Source organism: Numida meleagris, chromosome 1 (genome assembly GCF_002078875.1).
Source record: "Numida meleagris isolate 19003 breed g44 Domestic line chromosome 1, NumMel1.0, whole genome shotgun sequence".
Lineage (NCBI taxonomy): Eukaryota > Metazoa > Chordata > Aves > Galliformes > Numididae > Numida > Numida meleagris.
The window spans coordinates 39,246,901-39,268,986 of record NC_034409.1 but is presented as its reverse complement, the minus strand read 5'-3'; the positions used below and the strand labels follow the sequence as shown (position 1 = coordinate 39,268,986).

The 22,086-nt window shown below is 38.4% G+C and overlaps 1 protein-coding gene across 8 annotated transcripts in view; it reads right to left on the bottom strand.

The window, feature by feature from the left end:
• The window catches only part of NAV3 (neuron navigator 3), a 265,107-nt gene that overhangs the window by 124,541 nt on the left and 118,480 nt on the right, over positions 1 to 22,086 (bottom strand). For 6 of the 8 annotated variants that reach the window (XM_021385228.1, XM_021385230.1, XM_021385232.1 and 3 more), the window contains exons 6-8: positions 18,010 to 18,078; positions 15,209 to 15,348; positions 7,712 to 8,747 (exon numbers count right to left, since the gene is read on the bottom strand). In XM_021385228.1, coding sequence (XP_021240903.1) covers positions 7,712 to 8,747; positions 15,209 to 15,348; positions 18,010 to 18,078 — 1,245 coding nt within the window. The remainder of the gene's footprint in view (positions 1 to 7,711; positions 8,748 to 15,208; positions 15,349 to 18,009; positions 18,079 to 22,086) is intronic. The other 2 variants (XM_021385229.1, XM_021385231.1) reach the window with 2 other exon arrangements.

Below are 22,086 nucleotides of genomic sequence, written 5' to 3'. Positions count from 1 at the left end.
GCCCTCAGCTAGGTGAGTACAGTTCAAGTGTTTCTAGCCACATCCATAAATGTATATGGACTTTACATCAGTCCAATTCTGGCAAGAAGTAGAAAGGAATCTTTTTCACCTTCTGACCTTATGGCACTGCATTCCTGATTGTGTTCAACCATCAAACACTGCATTAGCCCAGATGGGATGTAAATCCCTCCCTGAATGGCCAAGAGCGTTATGTAAGCTATTTTCTAAGAGAGGATTGAAAGGACCCATTCTTATTTATTTGCCTATCTGTAACTAGAAAAGGATTAAGTGGTCTGGATCCTCCCTGGACACCAGTATCCAACATTTGCACTTCTAGTGAATGCAGAAGGAGCTAACTGCAGAACTTCAATGAGCTGGACTGCCCTCTGTCAGATACTATTATCAATACAGTTAACAGAGACAAATACACAACTCACTACTGACTATATGGCACATATTTGCTTCTGTTAAAAGGACTGGATCTCCCTACAGGTAAAAGGGTACAGACAACTAAAGAGTGATTTACAGTAGATAAGAAAACTTCAGAATGAGTGCATCTATTCACCAAAAAAATTTTCAGAAATCTGATACAGCTATAATCAGGAGATGTTAAAAAAAAATACCATGAAAAGAGATACTTGCAAAGATTTCCATTCCAGATTTTAGAATCTGGTTGGTTGGATGAACTGCAGCACAAAATCCAGTTTCTGAGACATAAAATAGCACCAAAATCTAGTCTCAAACTAAAAATACTGAATAAGTAATATCACATAACACTAATAATTCAAAAATGTTTGATTTAATTTCTAGAAAGAAGACCATAGAAACACAAACCAAATGTAAATGCAGTGTGGTTTTCTTAACTTTACAGGCAGCCTGAAATAACAGATCTAAGAAGCATGAAACATTTCTTTTATCTTACTTCAGACTTGAAAGTTCAAATATGATGTAAAATAAATTTGATTTGGTAGAAAACACATTACAAAGAAACTGCTTTACTGACTTTATTCAGCAATTTAATGTTTAATTTAGTAAAAAAAACGATGATTCTAATTATCCAAAGCGACAATAGAAATCCTACATAGGACTACAGATTTTGAACAGTTCAAGTTCTGCTTACATGAGAAAAATGGTTATTTACCAGTGGAAGTGTTGGGCCAAAAAGCACCTGCCCAAGGACTGTGCTTGAGTAACCCAAGGAGGAACCTGTGGACAGGGCGTCACCTGCACACCTCTCTCTAACAGGTTTCCGCCTGCCTCGCCAACAGCCAGCACTTTCACAGCAGCCCTGCCTTAGGTGCACGATACCCAAGGCCCTGTCTCTTTTCTGGAGTTGAGCTTAGACCATGCGAATTGAGGATGGTCAGCAGTGAAAGACTTCCAAGCAAAACCATGCAGCTCCTGGGGAACAAGGGGGTCCTTGTATGGACAGCGCCTGAAACATCAAGTGTGCTTTGCTCAAAGCCAATCACAGGGTGTGATACACTGGATTATGCACGTAGATGCATCTTTGCTAAATTCAATCATTTTAGTTTATAAAAAAAAACAAAACAAAAAAAGAGGAAGGTGAAATTGCAAGATTTGCCTTCCCCTGTATTCCTGGCTGTTACTTCTTTCTGTGGGTCATCTTAATCCTAGGAATGACTCAAATGATCTCTGCAGTACTGCAGCACAGATCATGCTTCAGGCAAGCAAACAGTAAATAAAATATCTTTTCATTAACCTTAGACATTGGTCTTAATGAATGGATCTCTGTCCTCTCCCTGTTCATAGCCCACTGCCTTTAAAAAATAGTACTTGCATCTCTCTTGTCATCAAGGAAGCTGAAAAGAATTTCAGTTTTTTCAAAGCACCCTGTTGACATTTCTTCCAGTAGTGTGCATTAGCAGTTTAGTCCATTTAAGCAACTGTTGTGAAATCAAGACAATCTGCTTTCTATTTTAATCATGGCAATCAGAGTAAGTTTATCCCCAACTCACTGAAATATATGTTACCTATTTGTAAGAGAGTAAGACACGCTTAATGGGACAAACTCTGTTCTCAGTCACACCTGCACAAGCTCGTTCAGTCTGATTAAAATGATTGCGTACAAGAGTAATTAAGAACAGAATTTGAAACTCTACTTAATAATCCGCCTTTTACACAGTCAGTAATTTCCTGTCTCTAACAGAACAGCCAACCTTCGATAAACACAGATAACATCAACGATTTGTTTGGTTATCGCTCGACATTTCACAAGATATCAGACCAACACACTGCTTTTTTTTTTTTTTCCCCAACAGCTCTCTGAGGTGCAGCTGTCTTGAATGTGTGTTGCTGTCAGTTAACAAACTGGCAGAACCACATCTGGAACATGAGTAGTTTGATCACCCATGTTCAAGACATGAGTTAAATTGGAAACAGCTGCAGAGAACGGCTATTAGGATGATCACGGGGAGGAAGAAACTCTTATGAAAGGAAACAAAGGAGATGATTTGGTTTAGTCTTGCAAAAGACAAGAATGGGGATAGGATTATTCTCTGACATATTTAAAGAGAGAGATAACAAAGAGAGGGAAAACAAATTTTTAAGCTAAAGGATAACATTAACAAAATCATAAGATGAGGCATTCTTAATGTGTAGCTTGTAAATAATTTCTAACAGTGAGATGAAGGAATTACTGAAGGAAACCTCCCACTGGAGTTGTGGGGATATCTAGTTCAAGAAGAAACTTAGTTGCTTTATGATAAGGGCTTACAGGGCTGCCAGTGACAGAAGATCAAACAGGACTCACAATATCATTTTTGGCCCCATATACTTCATTTTACTGATTATTTAGTCAAAGGACGAAGACTGCATGACAATGTAAAAGAATAACTTAAGCTTGTAATCAGCGAGAAACTGAGTTATCAGGCTAATTAAAACATTAATCAACTATGTGTTTATAATGATTTATTCACCTACTACCCTCCTTCCTACCTTTGGAGTCAATGCCTCTACACTGGAAACTTTTCTTGCACAATTATTTGAAAATCAAGAATGAGAAAAGGGGAGTATTTTTCTAAACACTGATGCTGGGTGGCAATGTTTAGTGCTACCTATGACTGAGAAATATTGGTGGTGACTGTTGCTTTAATTTCACAGCAGTAGTGTAAATAATAGACATCAACAAAGCAGTGCTGTATAAATTTGAGTCATCATATTTTTAAGAGTTGCAATATGCTTACCAGCACAATCTATTATTAACAAACACAATTAACTGATAAAATGTCCTTTACTAAAAAGCTAATTTTAACTCCACAATCAATGACTTCTGGTAAAACTGGACACGAATATGGTTTCTACAAGACCTGCAGGTGCTATGTTTTTGAGATCCTTGAAGAGCAGTTTAATTATTTCCTAAAGCTGATACAAAAACATCCTGAAAAAGCAGCTGGAATTGAATTTCACTGTGCCTCCAGAGGTGCAACCAGATTATATTCTCCTTTCCATCTGTCACAGCCCTGCAGTTCCTATGTGCCCTTGAAGCTATGGTCTAGTAATACGATTGTTTCAATTACCATATAGGAAAGGAGATGGGAAGATTTTAATACCTGGTAACACGTTTCTTTATTATATTTACTTTCTCTGCCTCTGTACAGTGAACACTTTAGTCCTCTCCAAATCATAAGATAAATTAGATCAGAAAGATGTTCCAGAAGCCATCTCATTCACTGTTCTGCTCAAAACAGATCCAGTTACATGAAGTTGCTCAGTGCTTCATTCGGTTAAGCTCTTTCTGAGAACAAAGCTTCCACAACCCTTCTGGGCTACCTGCTAAAGAGTTTCACCACCTTCATGGTGAAAATATTTATTGCAAGCTTTAATCAGTCTTTCCTCTGTTGTAACTTGCATGCTGCCTCCCATTCTATTATCCTGCATTTTGGAGAAGAGTCTGTCCCCATCTTCTCTATACTAGGTTGCTGAAATCATCAGCTTATTTCTCTTGCTACTGAAATAGCAACTCTGAATGGTCTCAATTCAGACAGTATTGAAGGTTCTTTCAGATCTGTCCATCATTAACTGACAAATTTACCTGAAAGAGTGAAATTTAATCAATTCACAGTAGGATGACGAGTAGCCTGCTAATTCTCTTCAGCAGTTTCTAAGCGTTCAGATCTTAAGGCACTAAATACTTTCTGAGCACTGCAGCCTCTGGGATTTGGGCACCTCAAATTCTATATTCTAATCATGGGAAAGAGACCCACTAAGTTCCTGCAGCAGTGACTACAGGAATCAATAAAATAAAACTAAGTGACAGTACATGTGTCAGGTTATAACTCAATGTTCCATTGAAAAATTCCTTCAGTATTTTGGCAAGTCCATAGCAAATGTTAATTGTCATGATATCACATACTTCATGTGGGTTTGGGATGATTTATGTCAAATAAGCATTTACACTATGGAGTAAGCTAATATTTGTGTTACTATTGGGATTGTTCTGTTTTCCATTTCAAAGAAACAAAATAATCTTACATAATTTGGCAAAATAAAGCAATAATTGCATACAATTGGTACTTGTCTCTGCAAGAAAACATTTGCAAGTACTGGTTATATTACACTTCTGAGCAATATATTTGAAAGCTAAGAACTCCTAATACTGAGCAATTAAGCTGTTGTGATCCTGTTAAGATTTTAGGAGAAAGATTCGGACATGTTATTTTCATTTTTGTGTCTTCCTTCCCTGTTCTCAGTGAAACCTAGTAAGCACTAAACTTCTGTATTACTCTTCTCCAACTGAAATTTAAGCAACACTAAGAAGATAACTAAATTCTACAGTCAGTTTTGATATGAGTCCAAGGGATTCTGGCAGATGGTGTAATTTCCATCTTCCTCTAATTCTGTCTGCATGGAAGAATGTGTAATTTAAAGCAGTGGCTGGTTTACTTCAAAAAATTATACAGTCTCTTACACCCTCCTCTGAGTTGTTTTTCCTGCTGCATCTTTCTTATCAAGCTTTCTGGCAACCAAATTACATTTACTTCAGCCTGTTGTAAATCCATTGGACCCTGCAGGCAAGTTCAGAGCGGACATTAAAGGGGCTGTAAATAACACATTCGCAACTGCATTTGAAAATAAATAATTGCTTTCTGATGAGGATGGAAGAATTTAAATTACACCCATTTAGATTATGTTAATTGCAATTCTTACTGTTGCTAATCTTTGAAAAGAAGTAATAATCCCATAAGAATTTCCATGCCATGGTGTTTAAGAGGCATAAACACAATGCGGTATCAGATAGCGACCAAGCACAAAGAGTGCAAAGCTGAACAGTGCAATGTATCATTTCAGCACCTGCCCGTGAAACAGTCTATTCTATCCGCTGCCCATTAACAGTGACAATGTTCTACTTGAAACCATGAGCGCTGATAACTCTTACAGAATTCCGTATTCACACTGGTCTCTAAGAAACTCTTCGGAGTAATTCCTTTTACTCACAAATCTGCATTAATATCCACTGAGCTAATAACTGATCATTGCCAAATATATGGTATCCGCAGATATCAGCAATAAACCAGAAAAAGCACTTGTCTATTTATCCTTGTGTTAACAGCCTATACTAACTACAGTAGTCTTTTGCAGTTGGAAGAACTCTGCAGGTTTCTGGATAAAATGCATTATATTTTTTATTAACTTCTTTTGAAACTTTTTACAAGGACTACAGTAGACATTCACTGAGCCTAGTCATTCTTTCTAGCTGTAAAAAAGCCTGTTAGCCTGAATGGTATCTAGTGTTTATTACTTCATTGATCTATAAAGCTGTTCCAGTAGCTAACAAGTGTACCTGAAAATTCCAGGTATAAATTGTGGACACCACTCAAAAAACATTTACGTTTAAACGGAAGAAAATGTAAATATAGTACCCTAGCTTTGTATACAATTCTACTTGCTGTTTGTCCCCAAAAATTAATCTGTTGACTTTGGAAATATGACTATTTTATCCTTCGTTATATTTATATTCCTCTGTGAAATTATTGTGTACTATTACAAAGCCCTTGAGATTTGCAAGGAATGCAGTTACTGTGTATTAGTGGGTCAGATTCGGCTTTCGGTTACAGAGATACACATTGAAGAAACCTCATTAACATTGGCTTATTACTCTGGGCTTATGGCATTCTGAGATCAGACCTTGGCTCTGAGAAATTTATTTTCATGCGAGATTTAACTTCAAATGCAGTCTCCTTTACTACTTGTTAGAAGCAAACAGATGATTATTAATACAAAATTTTGCCGGACGATGCACGCTTATAACACCCTTTACAATTCCAAATACATTTTTCATCTTGATGAAGCTTAAAAGAGCGATAAGGTATCTCCATCATACAATGAAATGGTATCAATCCATGGCAACGTTGCCATTAAAGAACAAAAGCATTCAAAAGCAAAGCATAGCCTCCTTTTCTCTCTCCTTATCTATGCAGTCTAACACATATGTAGGCCATCTTATGTGCCACCTTGCAAGCGGTTGCATCTCTGCAAAGATTCCAGTCAGCTATACTGAAACATGCATATTGAGTACACTCAGTAACACATTTAATTGAAACTCAGGAGGCTACCCACTGCATGCTAGAATAAATGTATCTTATATAATGCCTTCTGCCCTTCCCATATGATTTTGAGAACTGCTTTTGTTCAGAATTAGCTGAAACAGTTTATCACTCATCCAGATTGGTTTTGAAGCTATGTTTAGTTGTATGTAATGATCTATATACTCCCTCAGAGCCTACTTCAGCATCTCTTTATTCTTTAGCCAAGATTATCTACAGCACTACTCACTAACAATAACTGCCAGTATATTTTGTTTAATAACATATTTGTCATTTTATCAGATGCTAAATTTACCCACAACTGTAGCTAAAGCTCTCCAATAGCTGACATCTGAAATCATTACTCAAAGCTGCTTGCCAGTCTTTCTACACTTACTCTGTCTTCTGGATTGTATAATAATGAAATGTCTCAGTTTCCTTCACTTGCTCTACTACATTACAAAATAAATTCAGACACAGATCGATACATTTAACTGCTCATTCCCCTATTCCAGAGCCTTGGCCAGCAGAAGATCATGCACCACCACTAAAAATTAACTGGCTCTAAAGAGTTAATCTATATCTAGTTCATGTATAAAATCTAACAGCCAGTAATCTTTTCTCTCTGCCCAAAATATTGAAATGCTTTTGAACCCTTGCAAAAGTTTGTATATGATTTTTCTTCTAATATCCTACAAGTGCTGTCACATACTCTGAAAACGTCAGCAGTTTATTTTAGGATTCTTTTAGAAAACAGTGTATTTTAAGCAAACATTATCAGATATCAGCAAATAAATGTTGAGGTTCTTAAACTTCACACAGGAATATTCTCACCAGAAACCTGACTCGGCCATGACCTTTCAAAAACAGAGCAGGAAACTTGTAATGTGACTTGGATTTCCAATCAAAATATCCTGAATTTTAAACAGCAAATATTTGCGATGGAGGGCTTTCATATAAAGTAGAGAATCAGTGTTCCTGGAATAAATTATTCGTGAAGCAGTATTACTTAAAACATAGTATCAGAAAAACAGGTGTGATGCTGTGACAGCATGTCGAACCTGGGAGATAAGAAACATGAGAGTGTGATCACTCATCACGCTCTCCATCCTAGCTCTCTCTTTTCTGAATGGTAACACAAAACCAATTTCCTTGAGTGACCTTACCTATAAATGAAAGGAGCTACCGTGGCAGTGTTGGGGTGGCTGTATTGCTGTTGCTGAGGAAGCTGGACAACACCATTCCCTGTGCTTTGCCCGCTGCTTGTTGCTGTGCCTGACAGAGCTGTGGAGGGCCCCGGGGTGAGAGCGGTGCTTGGTTCTTTCCCTTCAGAAAAAGCAAGCCCACAGGAAGGAGAAGCCTTCTCATTAAGCTGGGACTTAGGTGTTGGTTGGGACTGGTTTGCTTTTGTAGTCCTCAGTTTCTCAGCCTCCTTACTTCCTGCACATGCAGATGAAGCACTTTGCTTTGCTGTTGGCACCTTTGACCCAGGTTTTGGGATCCCACTAGACGACGGTATTAAACTTTCCTTCTTGGCTGTTGCTGTCTTGCTTCCCTTTGGGATTAAGCTTGCAATTTTCGAGCTCTTCTTTGTAGATGTTTCAGTGACCTGGTCCTTCTCTTCCTTGACAGTTTTCTCAGTGCAAACTTTGTTTTTGTCCCTGTTCTTTTCCTCTTTGTCCTTTGGCTGTAGCAAAGACTTTTTATTGCTGAGATTTTTGCTTCCAGCTTTCGGAGGAGTTAACTTCGGTGATACTTTAGGACTGCTACTTGTGGAACCGCCGCTGTTCACCCCACCACTTAGCACATCCATCTCACCACACTCTGAAAAGGTGTCATCCTCTCTCCCGCTGTCACTGGGCCCTGAGCTCAGTGACAGAGGGGGTCTCAGAGCAGTCCTAGCATTAACCAGCTTGAATTTTTCCAGCATAGATTTTTGTCCAGATGAAGGGGGCTTCACGCCTTCAGAAGGAGGTGGCTTGAGCCTGTCTGAAGATGGAGTAGGGGAGGTTGCGGGACTGGGCTGCTTCACGGACAGCATGGTCGAGGTCGCGCTGTGTTTGACATTCATGGATTTGCTGCGCCAAGGCTTGCTGGCACTTGGAGAGGGTATGGCAGAGACCTGCTGCTGCCCAGTGCTGGTGGGATGCTGCACGTTTCCATTCATGCCTGCAGATGGGTGAGGGCCTTTTGGTGAATCTGCTTAAAAAGCAGAAAAAATGACAATAGTACAATTATTCTCTCATATCCTGCTCGAAGAAAACAGCATAAAAAACACAGTCACATATAAACTTTCACAAATCAAGGTAAATGTGAATTATAATAAATATATTTTACACATGTACAGAACATGCAAGAATATATGATCAAACATGTCTTTCTTCCCCACCATCGTGGCGTTGCATAATACTTCCCTCTATGAGCTCAAGCGTGCTTGAAGATGCCTTCCTTGTAACCATCTCATTATACAAATTAAACCTTCCAGCATAAAGATTTTATCTTTAATAAGTCATAAAAAAAATTTCCAATCAGTTGCTAAGAATAAAAAAAAATCTGAAAGACCAAAGGAAAAAAGAATGCTACAACATTGGAAGAAAACAAAAAAATAGAGAAAGATGATGTTTTTAGTGTTTAGTTTAATATATATACATATATGTATCTGTACTATAAAGCTGTGGTTTTGACTGGGAGGAGGAAGTATCAGTAATACTAAAAGAGGAGAGAAAAACATCAACAGTTTTATCAGTGTCAGTCCATAAAATCTGCAAGCAGTGTGTTATCTACAGTGATACAGCCATGGCTAGTGTTAGGGGCCAGAAGCTTGAGTAGGTACACGAGGCTCGCTTATGTGTATCAGGTACCTTCATCACATTTGCATTATCTAGGAATTTCAGCAAAACTTCAGGGTGAAAGAGAATAAAACTCTCCCTGCAATAATCAAACTACATTGATTGCAACCATGATTTTCAAAAATGTCATCTTGTCTTAAGTTCAAAGGCAGACTGTTACATGGAAGGGTTGAGCTCTTCTGTAAGAAGCTCCCATTTCCAAAACTATTACTCTGGAGCATCAGAAAAATGAAGTAGTAATGGTAATCAGATAGGTGGCACAAAGCTATTTCAGCATACAACACCTTTTCCCTTAGTCTTGGTTTGCTAATCACACTTGGGGCTCTGGCTGAATTAAGCATAAGTCTGTCTGTACTATAGTAAAACTCGTGCTACTAGAAAGACTACAAAACATGTAATGAAAATACAGTTCATATAGTAGAAAAACTATGCTTGATGTTTTACTTACATAAGAAGACAAAGTCATACCCTGTGGCTCCCCTGTCTAAATAATACAGCAGATGAGGACAGAAAGGACATATCTGCCTTCAGCACAGAGTTTGAAGTTGTGCGCAATTTCCATTTTCGCAGTCTCAGCCCTTAGGCCATAGTATGGATTAGACTACCCACCTAGAAGTTTTAAGGTCAATAATACAGGAAAAGGGGGATTTTGAGCATCTTGGGAGAAGAACCGCTTTTTCTTTAACACATAGAATGCACACATAACAAAATCTACTTATCTAAATAGAATGTAAAAAGGTTTTGGTTTAAAAAATAAATAAATAAAAATCCAAGCAAAACTGACACAATAGAAATATAACAGCCCTTGCTTGACTAACACTATCACTAATTGCACTCCAGAAACCCAGTGATTTCCACCTTCCACAGATGTCTTAAATGCCATCTGCCTTGAGAATTTTATGTGCCCTCAGCCCAATACGCAAACTCCACAGCACCAAATGAATTGCACAGATTGTTCTGAGAACCTTTTGAATGCTGGGTCTAGTTGGTTGGCAGTAAAACATTAAGTGACATGAGTGGCCTCAGAGCATTTTTTGGGAGAGGTGAGGTGATGGGTTATTTCCCCAGCTCCAGGCAGCACCATGCATACAGAGCTGCTTCACTGTGCTGCTGCAGAACTGTTCCCCACTCCATGACCAAGGCAGGAACTGTGGCTGGGCCCCTGCTGTTTTCTGGTAAGCCTCAGACCCTGGAAGAGAGCCTGGGGCAAACAACAGCTGTTACATATTAATGCAGCCCTCAGGCTTCTTTAATTTATATCAGGGATCAGCCCTATGGCTGATAGCCTAGGACTGGGTGTGCACAAGGACCTTCTTGCACACATGCATTGCCTTCCACTAAACATGCCTTCATTACACAGGAGGATTGGGGTCTTTAGCTATCCCAGTGGTATTGCAGTTGAAAATTCACCTGAAGTATTTGCAAAGTTAATGAAGAATACATGTAACAATCTGTGCACAGCAGGATGTTGTTGCATTTTCTTGAATGACTCTGTCATACTTGTATGGCTTCAGGCTGTTAGTTTTACTGAAAAAGAGTGTCCTGATTATAAGGTAGAGTACAAGCCTTGCCATATTTCCTGCTATATAATATTTAATGGGAAAAAAAAATGTAAAAAGAGAAGTTATTCACTGTTTCACCACCAGCTTGTTCTGCCACATGTGTAACACACACAGGTTCCAGAATCACAGGTTTTTATTTGATCCCTATGTCACAAACCATAGTATCAAAAGGTACAGAGAACTTGCCTTTAATATTAAATCTAAAGTTTCCACTGCACACTATCAAGAAATAGTGAGAATTTGCATGTAGGATTAAAGATGTGGAATAGAAAGATTTATTATCCCCTCCTAGTCTAAACGTATGACTCGAAGCTATACCTCCTTCATTGCTTTCTGAGCAATTGGATTTAGCTCTAGTTGGTGATTATATGAAATCTGTCCCCACCTTGTGGTGCTTTTGATAATACAAACTATGACAAAGATTTCATATTCATCTAAACTAAATTTTACAAGGAGATGGGCTTCTGTATATGGTGCCATTCCTTTATTATTGAAAGGCATAATCAACTTCTGGTGCGTTCTGCCTGAGAGCTCTGTGCTGCAGAGCTCTCCTTCAGGAAAGCAGAACTGCAACCCCTTAGTTGTGCACTGCAGAAAGTGAAATTGGTTCCAGAACCCAATATACAATCATCCTCCTCTGCTTTCTCATCCTTGACCTTTGCTGTATTTGGTGCTGGTGGAGAAGACAAGAGCTCTGAGGCAACAGCTCTCAGCTGCAGCATAGCCAGGCAGTGATTTTCCAGGTATACTGGCGCAGGCACAGAGTTTCCAGCAGGCTTATTAATACTGCTATGCTACGTGCCCAGATCAGAGCACTCAATGTTAGTCACTCACACCAGAAAGGTTAACAGAAAATGGAAGAGCTGTAAGGGGTAGCTGTAAGGATGCCTGACAGAATGGGAGCTCTGACCGGTGAGTTCAGCCAGTTCAGCTATCACATTCCAACCAGAGAAAGCAGCCATCCCTTATCAGAACAGGAGGAGAACGCCGCCAGGGATCACTGGCAGCATACATGCACCAGAGCACACGTTAACAAATTAGCAGTGAGTGCACATACTGGCCACAGATTAATGATCTGCAGCCATCAGAAAATGGGGATCTAGAGCAGCATTTCCCAGAGTCTTTATGAACAAAATAACCAAAAAGCCTTGAAATGGACTTGGGACAATATACAAACAACATTTTGTACTGTAAAGGTAGGCAATTAAACTTGGTGACATGAAGGTCCTAATTAGTATTCAGAGACTGTGTTCCTAAGCTCTTAAGTGTAAATATTTGTCTTTTTTTTATATTAAATTTGCTTTGAATTATTTTGTTGTTAGTCTCAAAATGCCACAGATATCTGCCTTATTATCTATGTGGACCATTAGTTTTTTCAAAGAGTTTCATTTCCACAGTTTTCTTTTCGTCTGAATTTTACTAAATCCAAAAGAGATAGATGTGATGTCACCCGGAAAACGTCTTTGGAATCCATCCAAAAGCTGTAAAGTCCAGGGCAAAAAAAGAAAAGACTCAACTAACTACAGTTCCACCAGTGAGTTTCAGCTCAGGACATCTTCATCATTTTGGTTCATCCCTTTTTCCTGATTTAATCACTACAACATAATGTTACCTATGCCATGGCAGTAGATTATGTCTATAGGTGAAAACTGGACTGCACTGAATGAGCAGCAAAACTGCTCTCACTTAGGAGACTTTGGCTTTCATGAGGAATAAACTACTCACTAAGCAACATTCAGAAGAGATAACATTAAATAACCTACTAAATAATGACACACTATATAACAGACACCTATCACATCTTATTTTGGACTACTTTAACTCTCTTTTATGTCTTTGCCAGTATATCCATTCATTCCTTACTGTGACTGAGCTGAAAACTGTGTAGTACGAGAACAAATTTCAAGTATTACTTATAACTGGATCAAAAAACCCTTATGTTGTATATCTTTTCTCAGATCTCGTTATAGCACATACAGGAAGTTGTACAGCAGCAAAAATAAACAATACCAAAAGTGGTCTGACTTTGAAGAGGTCTGTAGGTCCCTGGTTCTATTGTCTATTTACATAATGCAAATCATCCCGTTTGCTGCTTTGGTTTATGCAGCACTAATGCAGAATCGCTGTTTATTTGCTACATGATCCAAGTCTCAGAAATTAGTGTATATGGACTGTATGTCCATTATAAGCTGTTAAAGTTGTCTTGCTACAGAAGTATCTATAGTAGAAGCAAAAATTAAAATACTAGGCTTACCGTGTGTGCTGGAATGCAAGGAAAGATAATTTTTTCAAGGTATAGTGCCACTTGTTTGTTTTTTTTTTAAAGAGACATTTGTTATTAATACTGCTACTGTGAGGGTTCAGGTGTGTTTCAGAAAAAAATCTTCAAAAACACAGAACATTCTCAAGTACTTAAAAAAATTGGGAAAACATGGAAGATTCATTGTAATATTTTTAAAATATAGCCATTTTAATCATTTTATTTTTTAAAAAGCATGCTACAACTACTTTTCTAGTTAGGTAAACTGAAATATAGATTCCCATGCGTTCTTTTCGGGTATTATAAAAAACAAAACAAAACAAAACAAAAACCAAATAGCTATTCTTGCATGAGCAGCAGTCATTTTCTCTAACATTTTCTTTATACACATATTGTAAAACTTGTATTCAGCTTATATTTGCATGCAAAATCAATGTTCCTCCATCCATTTTGCTGTTTTCAAAGGAAGAAAAAAAAGCAGATAGAAACATCTAAAATGCAATATTTAATACAGTTATGAAACATTAAATTTTCTATATCATGTAAAAAGAATTGAATGATTGTATACAAACAAAGCCACCCTTCTTGCAAGTGATGACTTCACTAAAAATCTCGTCAAGGTTCTCATCCCCTGCTGTGAAGAAATGAGTAAGCAATGAAATCTATCATGAAAAAAGCCATGTAAATGTGCAATGCAATGTAAACCTTAGCAGTTCAAAGACTGTTTTCAACTAATGAACTAAGAGTACTAATAGCTACAAGCATGCCATACCTTGAATCATTTCACTCTTTCACATATTTCAATAGAAAACTTATGTCAACATTACGAAGTAATTCTAAAACCTGAACATCTGTACATACCTTCACTCGAGCGGCCACATCTCCTACTTCATAACTTCACTATCGTATTTGTGAACTATACAGTGTCTGCTCAGTTTATTCTCTGATCTCTTTTTAGTTTTAGTCTGCGTGTCTTGCCATAAACAAGTCCTTAATAAAATAAATTGCGCTTCAAAACTATCTAAAACATTCAACTCTGATAGTAAAAATAAAGAAGTAACTATTGAAAGGATGGTTTTATATCTTCAAATACAGCTAGGGGCAAACTGTGTTCATCAGAATTTTGTAAAAAAAAAAAAAATCTGGATAGCTGCCTGTTGCTTGGATGAAGAACATTCACTGCATACTTGTTCCTCCCACAGACCCCAAGGATGCAAATGGGTACTATGTATATTGTATCATTTTCAACTGTATTCTAACCCAGAGATATGAATAAAATGTTGTTCATTACACAGAGGGAGAAAGAAGGGGAGGACTGGATTAGTTACACAACTCTGAAGGCTGAATTTTTACATTATTATTTCTGAGATAAAGCCTGAAGAGGCACATTTTCCAGGAAAATAGCATCAGAGGACTGATGAAATGGAAAGACCAAGGGAAGTTTGTTTGCAAAACAGGCAATCGTGGTTAAAGAAGGCAATAAAACATGACCATTGAATTCAAATCCCTGATAATTTCATTACATTTGACCTACTTTCCAGTGCTCTGTTCAGACTGATATATACACTAGGTAAGCTCCTGAAACAATAGACATATGTGATATTCTCATCTAAATGTAACATTCATCTCCTTTAGAGGCTCAGATGCAAAGTTCTCATGAAAAACATGGCAGCCTTCCTATGGGTATGAGTGGACTTGAACATGGACAAAGTTTATAGGCAAGCAATATGGATTTTTTTTCCTTCAAAAGTATCATTCAAGGACTTTTCCATAAAGAGGGATGAAATACCACAGTGACATCTTGAAAGGTTTCCATTCTTCAATTTTACCCCAACTCAATCACAAGTCCTAATTCAGAGGGCTGTCTCCATAATGCCTCCTCGACAAGTCTAAGTATTATATTCATTTCTTTGACCCTTGTGAATAGGTGCTATTTTTTTTCACATTGTGTATTACTTCAGTAGAGTAAGTTGACTAACATTAATCACTTACCTTTTTCATTTCCGTTTGCATATTGTGGAGGCTTGTTTTTGTCAATGCTGTTAAAGCTCTGGCTTCTCCGATTTAAATTAGAAGCTCCCTGAACTTTGGCACTGCTGCCTGCAGCTGGCACTCTTGAGGGTCCTGGAAGCCTAGAAGTATAATCAGAAACTGGTTCGTTGTGTGCAATGCAACACATAGAAGAGGCGGTATGCAAATATCAGACCAGAACTCAAAACCAATGACCAAAACCAATGATTCTATGTAAGCAACAATGAACAAGAGGATTCAAATTGGGTAGACTCAACAAATGAAAATAAAAGCTTATCTTTATGCACACAGAAGAGAAAAAGATGCTTTCTAGATTCACAAGACATGTAAGAAGATGCTTTGCATTTGCCATTAACATTGCTAAAACAGATTCACCTTAACAGACCATTAAAGTGCAGCATCAACTTGTATTTCAATAAGCTACTTTTGAAGAGTAAATTTTACATAAATTGATTAAAACACAAAGATATATAAAACTGAGACATATTTCATTTCTCTAACTGTACTCAATGCTCCACAGCTGCATTTAGCACAAAAGTTGGTATTTTAGTTTTCTTATTTGGTTATTTTCCAGAAGGCTATTGTCTTTAGCAATTCTACCTCTCTAGTCTTGTGAGATTATAATTTCAAATTAAAGTATTGAAAAATAAATGTTTTACCTACATGCTACAGAAGAACATGTGCCTTTTTGATACAAGTATACAATGTAGGTTGTACAGTTCATTTGTTAGTGTTTGCTGCCACCATCTGAACCTTACAGGGTGGCTATGCAAAGGAAAAAGCATGCAGACTGATACCCCCAGCAAGTGTAAGCCTGCACTGTTTCCTGTCTGAATCTGCTCTTTCCTGAAAGATTCTTTAACACATCCTTGCATCAAACTTTCTGCAGCATCTTTGCGGGTCACTCCACTTCTTTCCGCTTTGGTTCTCTGACAGACAAAATGAAATGCTTAAATTGGAAAGACACTTTAACCATGGGAGAGGAATATCTATCGTCTGTTTTTCATTTAGTGCAATGATATGATGATTTTAATAATGTAGATGCAAATTATGTCAGAGTTATTGAATTATGTTACACTATATGATGAAACAACATGAGAAGGGAGAAAAAAAATCATATTACAATGAATTACAAAATGCTAGATTCCTTCTAAACTTTTTTTTATGTTGACTATGCTAGTACAACAGAAAGATTCAAATTTTGTTTTCACGAGCCGACACGTGTAAACAGCTCCATGTTGTCTTCCTTTACCAATTTAAGCCTCAGAGAGCTAATCCAGCCGTTATTTTTTATGACTCCTCCTGGCCACCAGCCTGCCCTGCTTGTCTGTGCCAAGCCTGCAGCAGACTGTCTCTGCTCTGCAGCTGTACGTGCGCTAACCTTTACTGTGACCCATGAATTCTAGTGATCTTCTGCTCCCTGAAGAATGCACTAAAACAAACTTAAAAATCCATTTGCTCCTTCTCATTACCCTAATTTGACAGGCAGCGAGAGCCCTGAGATCGTTTGTCAAAGGTAATGAAAAAAGCAATGAAAAGGCATGTGCAACACTGGAAACTCATCTGTTCTGTTAAAATATGAAATAGTTATGCATATATTCTGCATGCCAGAATTCGAGAACTTGCCACAGTAAGCACATTATACATGAGGTCATTTGCTCTACACACTTTCCAGTTTACCTCATTTGCTGTCTCTTTTAATTGAATTCAGGTTTTAAATTGCTCTTGCAGAATCATGTTAAGCAGCTAAGGAAATGCAAAGAGGAGAACAACAAATAAGGGACAAGTCACATACCTCTGAACAGCCTTCGGAAACACTGCCACAGATTTAAAGTATTAGACATTAAACTGTTAACCCCGACATGTTGAATGCGGACAAGACAGGAGCATCAGCAGTAAGGAAAACAGAAGACCTATAAACGCAGGTGCAAAGCAACCGGACCGTGGTATAGCTCACTCCAAGCTATCGCCAGCAACTCAAATCATGTTAGTGCACTATGCTGCAAAATGAAATCTTTATTGTAGATTACGCAACTTATAGTTCATTGTTCTCACCAATGAACTGCCCAGCAAAAGTATGATTAATGAACACATTAATTACGCGCCACAAAAAAAGAGTAAGCTTTAGATCTTAGCTTCTTTCTTCTGCAACCCAGCTTGTAGATTTTAGTGCTCGTGGTGCTCATAATGCTTTAAGTATAGATGAGGTCAGAATCAGGGCAGCTTCTGCACACAGCTCTATCAAATTCACAGCCAAAACAAAGCATCTTGCTAGCAGGGACTGTGCAGGGCCTACGCTTGAAGGAACAGAACTCTTGAAAGTGCTTTTTACTGCTCTGTTTTGCTTCTGCATGAACTTGGCTCTATGAACCTCTCAGGTAGGTTTATGATACATGTCAAACATCTATTGGGAACTGGGTGGGACTCCCAAATGTTTTTTGCTTAAGACTGAAGTAAGAATTTGAGCCGGAGAATAGAGAGCACTAAAATCACCAACTAACCCTCCATCTGGTATTTTACATGCAGGATACAAAGATGCAGGATACATATAAACCAGAAATATTACTAATATACAGTACAAATCAGCTCCTTCCAGTCCATACAAGGCTTTCCTGTTGCAAAGCTCATTGTTGCGAAGTTTGCACGCGTAACATCAATACACATTGATTAATGTCCACTTACGTCCAAAGGATAAAATACCAATGGACATTGACTCGCTTGAGTATCGCTTACAAGCAATAAATTAGAGATATTTAACTGACCTAGAAGCCTTTTTTTGACTGGTTGCAATTCCACTGTGATTAGACTGAGTTGCATATCTGGCTGTGAGACTGTATGAGAAGAAACAGAGAAATTGAATTAAAGGATTTCTTTGAACATGTATAGAAAGAACACACTTACCAGCAAACTATGAGTTAATGAATGTAAATTGAACATGGAGAGAAAATACAAATCAACTGGCAAAAATATGAAGTAATGCAATATGCAGATTTTTATGAAAGATGCAATGCACAGATTATGAAATAATGGATATTGCTATATCTTGTCTTATTTTATAGATATTATTTTAGGAATCAATAATTCGGGGACAGCGACTGAACGCTAGCTCTGCTGTGCAAAGAGCACTTCAACAGTTTGTGCCTGTGTTTTTACACCCACAAAAAGTATGAAAGATGAATATACAGCTATTAGCCCCTCCAGCAAATTGACTGGGTTTGCAGTCTGGCAGGTAGGAAGAGATTTTCTGTACCAGACCTACTGTGGACTCAGAAGAATTCCTACTAAAGGCAACCCTCCTGACAGCAGAACTATACAGAAAGAGAATTCCATCATAACTTTCATTAACGTTATGGCAGCACAGTTCATGTATGTGATACATCACCCAGGCACTGAATCAGAGGCTCCATTAGGAAAGCCAACACATGTACTTAGATTCACTGTTAAATTTCGTAGGAAAATGCACCTTAGTCTATTAAGACATCCAAGTGGTATATCTGCAACAGAAAATATGCTGTGCTACAGGGCTAAAAACTATACATTCCTTTTAACACTCTGCAACATATCTTCACTAAACAGCAGATTGATGCAGCAACAGGGGATGAGTCAAAGGTATAGTGAAGGGAAGTCCTCCTGCCTAGTAATTTCAGATACAATAAGCAGGTGCACCATGTGGGAGCCAAACTGCCTAAGGGCAGAGTCAAATGCAGTCACAAAATCAAATTCCTTGCATTCTTCAGAAAGTGACAGAGAACTGAGTAAGCAGAAGCTCGGACAATCAGTCTCTTACAGTTCTGCATCTTCTTGTAATCCCTCTGAGTAGTGGTAGAAACCACAGTATTTAGTTCCATCTTGATAGACTGGCAGCACTTACAAGAAATGCCTAGCGATGCTGATTTTACCAGAAAAATGTTAAGAAATTTTGCTGGCCCACTGAAGTGGATAGGCTTAGCGTAGAACAGAGGGGAAAAGTCCTCACAGAAGAAAAGTCTTCCCATACAGGCACGGCCGCTCTGAAGAGGAGCACAGCAAAGTCACAAATCAAGGGACAAAGCAACACTTGAATGTGCTGCATGATTACTTTACTGTTACTTTACAAACTTATACCACAGTAAAGGTTTCAACATTGCCTCTGTGCCTGCCAGTTACAAAATGCACATGCACGCAATGAAAAATGAAAAAGGGAGAGTACTTCAGTGTTAAGATGGTAAAATCAAATCTCTGACATATCTTTACAGTAATGCTGACAAAGTGCTCTTTCATATGACTATAACTTCCGTGGGAATTGTAAAACATTTAGAATATCGTTATAATTACAGTGTATATTTTTCCTATTATATAGTCATTAGTACATCACTTCGTATTTCATTTGCAGCCATTTTTTCTTAGTGCCAAGACATATGATACAAATATGATATATGATGCTTTACCGAAGTTGTTAAATTTGTGCTTGAATTATCAGCCCATCTTTTGGTAAGTTCTTCCACTTGGGTGTTTTTTTTTTCTACACACTAAACATTAAAATGAAGGAATCAAGCAATGGCTAGCCATTTATCTGCATTGACTCAACTCAGAAGTTCGTGGGAAAAATGGAATGTCAAATTAAACCTTAGAGCATCTATGTTGTAGAAAGTATAATGATACACAGTACAATCAACATGGACAGTGAGCTGGAAAAGCAGAGTGAATAGGATGCATCTCAACCAGTGGCTGAAGAGCTGAAGGTTCTGCCTTGCCATGGTGCCTGGTAGGTTTTTCTACCTCAAACAGTGTTACTCCAATGGAGCCAGAATCTACTCAAATCACTCAATCACAGTGACGTTGCTGAGTTACCGACAAAAAAGCCCACAGAGTGACAGCACATTTTATTTTGTTTACTTTTTAATGAGTAAATGAAGCATCTATCTGGAAATGATTCCCAGAAAAATCTCTTTCCTGGGACTCCATCCACTAGCAAATTCACGAATCTTCCTGTTGACTTTATTCCATTTTTACAGACAGTACTGAAAGGAATTGATGGATTTGTCAATGCAGTATATCAGTATTGTGACTGGCTAAATTTATTTTTCAAAGCAATGTGTCAAATGAAAGAGAAAAAGAGAATTTTAGCAGCTCAAAAAATAAGTGTATCAAGCTCCTAACGACTTCAGTTCTTCCTTCTCAATTAGCACTTGATGTGCTGAACCCATTGAAGCCTGGCACAGATGTCTGTTTTCCAACTGCTGTCCTCTCTGTTACAAATGTGAACTGCAACATTTCTGAAGTCCAGTCACCATAGAGCTATTGTGGGTGTATAAAATATTTACCTGCTGCCCTTCATCCTGCCTGATACCTATCAGTGGGTAACATCTGGCAGCAAGGAAAATAAACCTGTTTTGCTCAAAGCTGTAATTTTTTTTAATGCTTATAGATACTCAAAGGCATAATAAATATATTCCTGCATTCAAGCGGCACAGATGCATGTTAACAATCCAAACAGCAGAAATTTTAACATCATAGCATTTAGGACAAGGAACGGTTTATTTACCAAAAGGCTAGAAAATGGAATGTTCCTAGTTTTCATCTGTCCACTCCCAAAACCCTTTCCACTGCCATAATACTCCCATCAGCAGCCTTCCCTGATACAGTCACAGCTTCAACTCCTTGGAGCAGCCACAGAAGCTGCCCGCAAAGCCCAGCCTTGGTACGCTGGCATGAAGGGGGCATATGGACTGTGGAGGAGACCAGCCCCATCTGCAGAGTGTGCAGGAAATCCCGCTGCTCCCAGGGGAAAAGCCCAGAGCTGGGGCTCAGCATTGCCATCCTGGGGCCAGCACAGCCTGAATCTGGAACAGGAACAAGCCAGCTGGCCTCTGGTTTCATGCTTAGCAATTCTCTTCTACCTAGTGCATGGAGAATGACCACACAGATTCTCCTGCTTAAGCAAATCCTGCTCAGAAGAGGCAATATGTTATAAACACATCTGATCCCAAAATCTTAGAAAGAAGACTCTTCAAACTGGCTTCCAGGTGGAAAACAAGCCCTCATGTTTTCTCTCACACCCCAGAAAAGCACTAATCACCACAACAGAGATGAAATGACAGAGCTGGTCCTTGGTGATAAACTGTGAGAAAATGGAATAAACATGCTGAGACAGTCCAGAAAGACAATTTGTCACAGAGTTATCTGAGGAAGTACTGAGAAGGAAGCAATGCAGATGTTAAGAGAGAGGTGCCCCTGAAGTGCTAATGGAAAACCCCAGAGCTATACCACAATCAGTGGCTGTGCAGCACAGTTGGTCACTTTGGGGAGCAATGCACCATGAGTGATGCACCCACACAGGCAGCCGAATGAGGGCATGCAGCCACAGGCAGAATACTAGGGTTTAAGAAATGGTCCTGAAAGATGTAGGCAATCTAGGAAGTCCACATCAGCTACAATACTAAATGTTCTTAAACATCATCCTGCAGAAAGTGAAGAGAAATATTCAACTAAAATGGGCATATAAGAACAAAGAAGATGAAGCGGGAAGACAAGTGACTGCTAGATACTGGACTAAACTGCCAGAAATTGTTTTTGTTGCACAAATAGCGTTGTATAGCAGGAAAGAAGCAGCTCCTTGAAAGAGTGCACAGCATGTAAAGTTGAATGATGTATCTTGTAAAAACCTAGATAGAGAGTATGAATCAAACTGATTCAAATAAAATATTTTAACTGCCTTCTAAAAAAGGTAACCCAAGCAGTGTCAGCCTGCATATCACTTACTTTTCATTAACAGTCTTGAAAGATCAAAAGGATCACATTACATCACTCTGTCACAACTGTGTAGCCATTTTCCTATAATGTTGAGCTGTATGATGGTT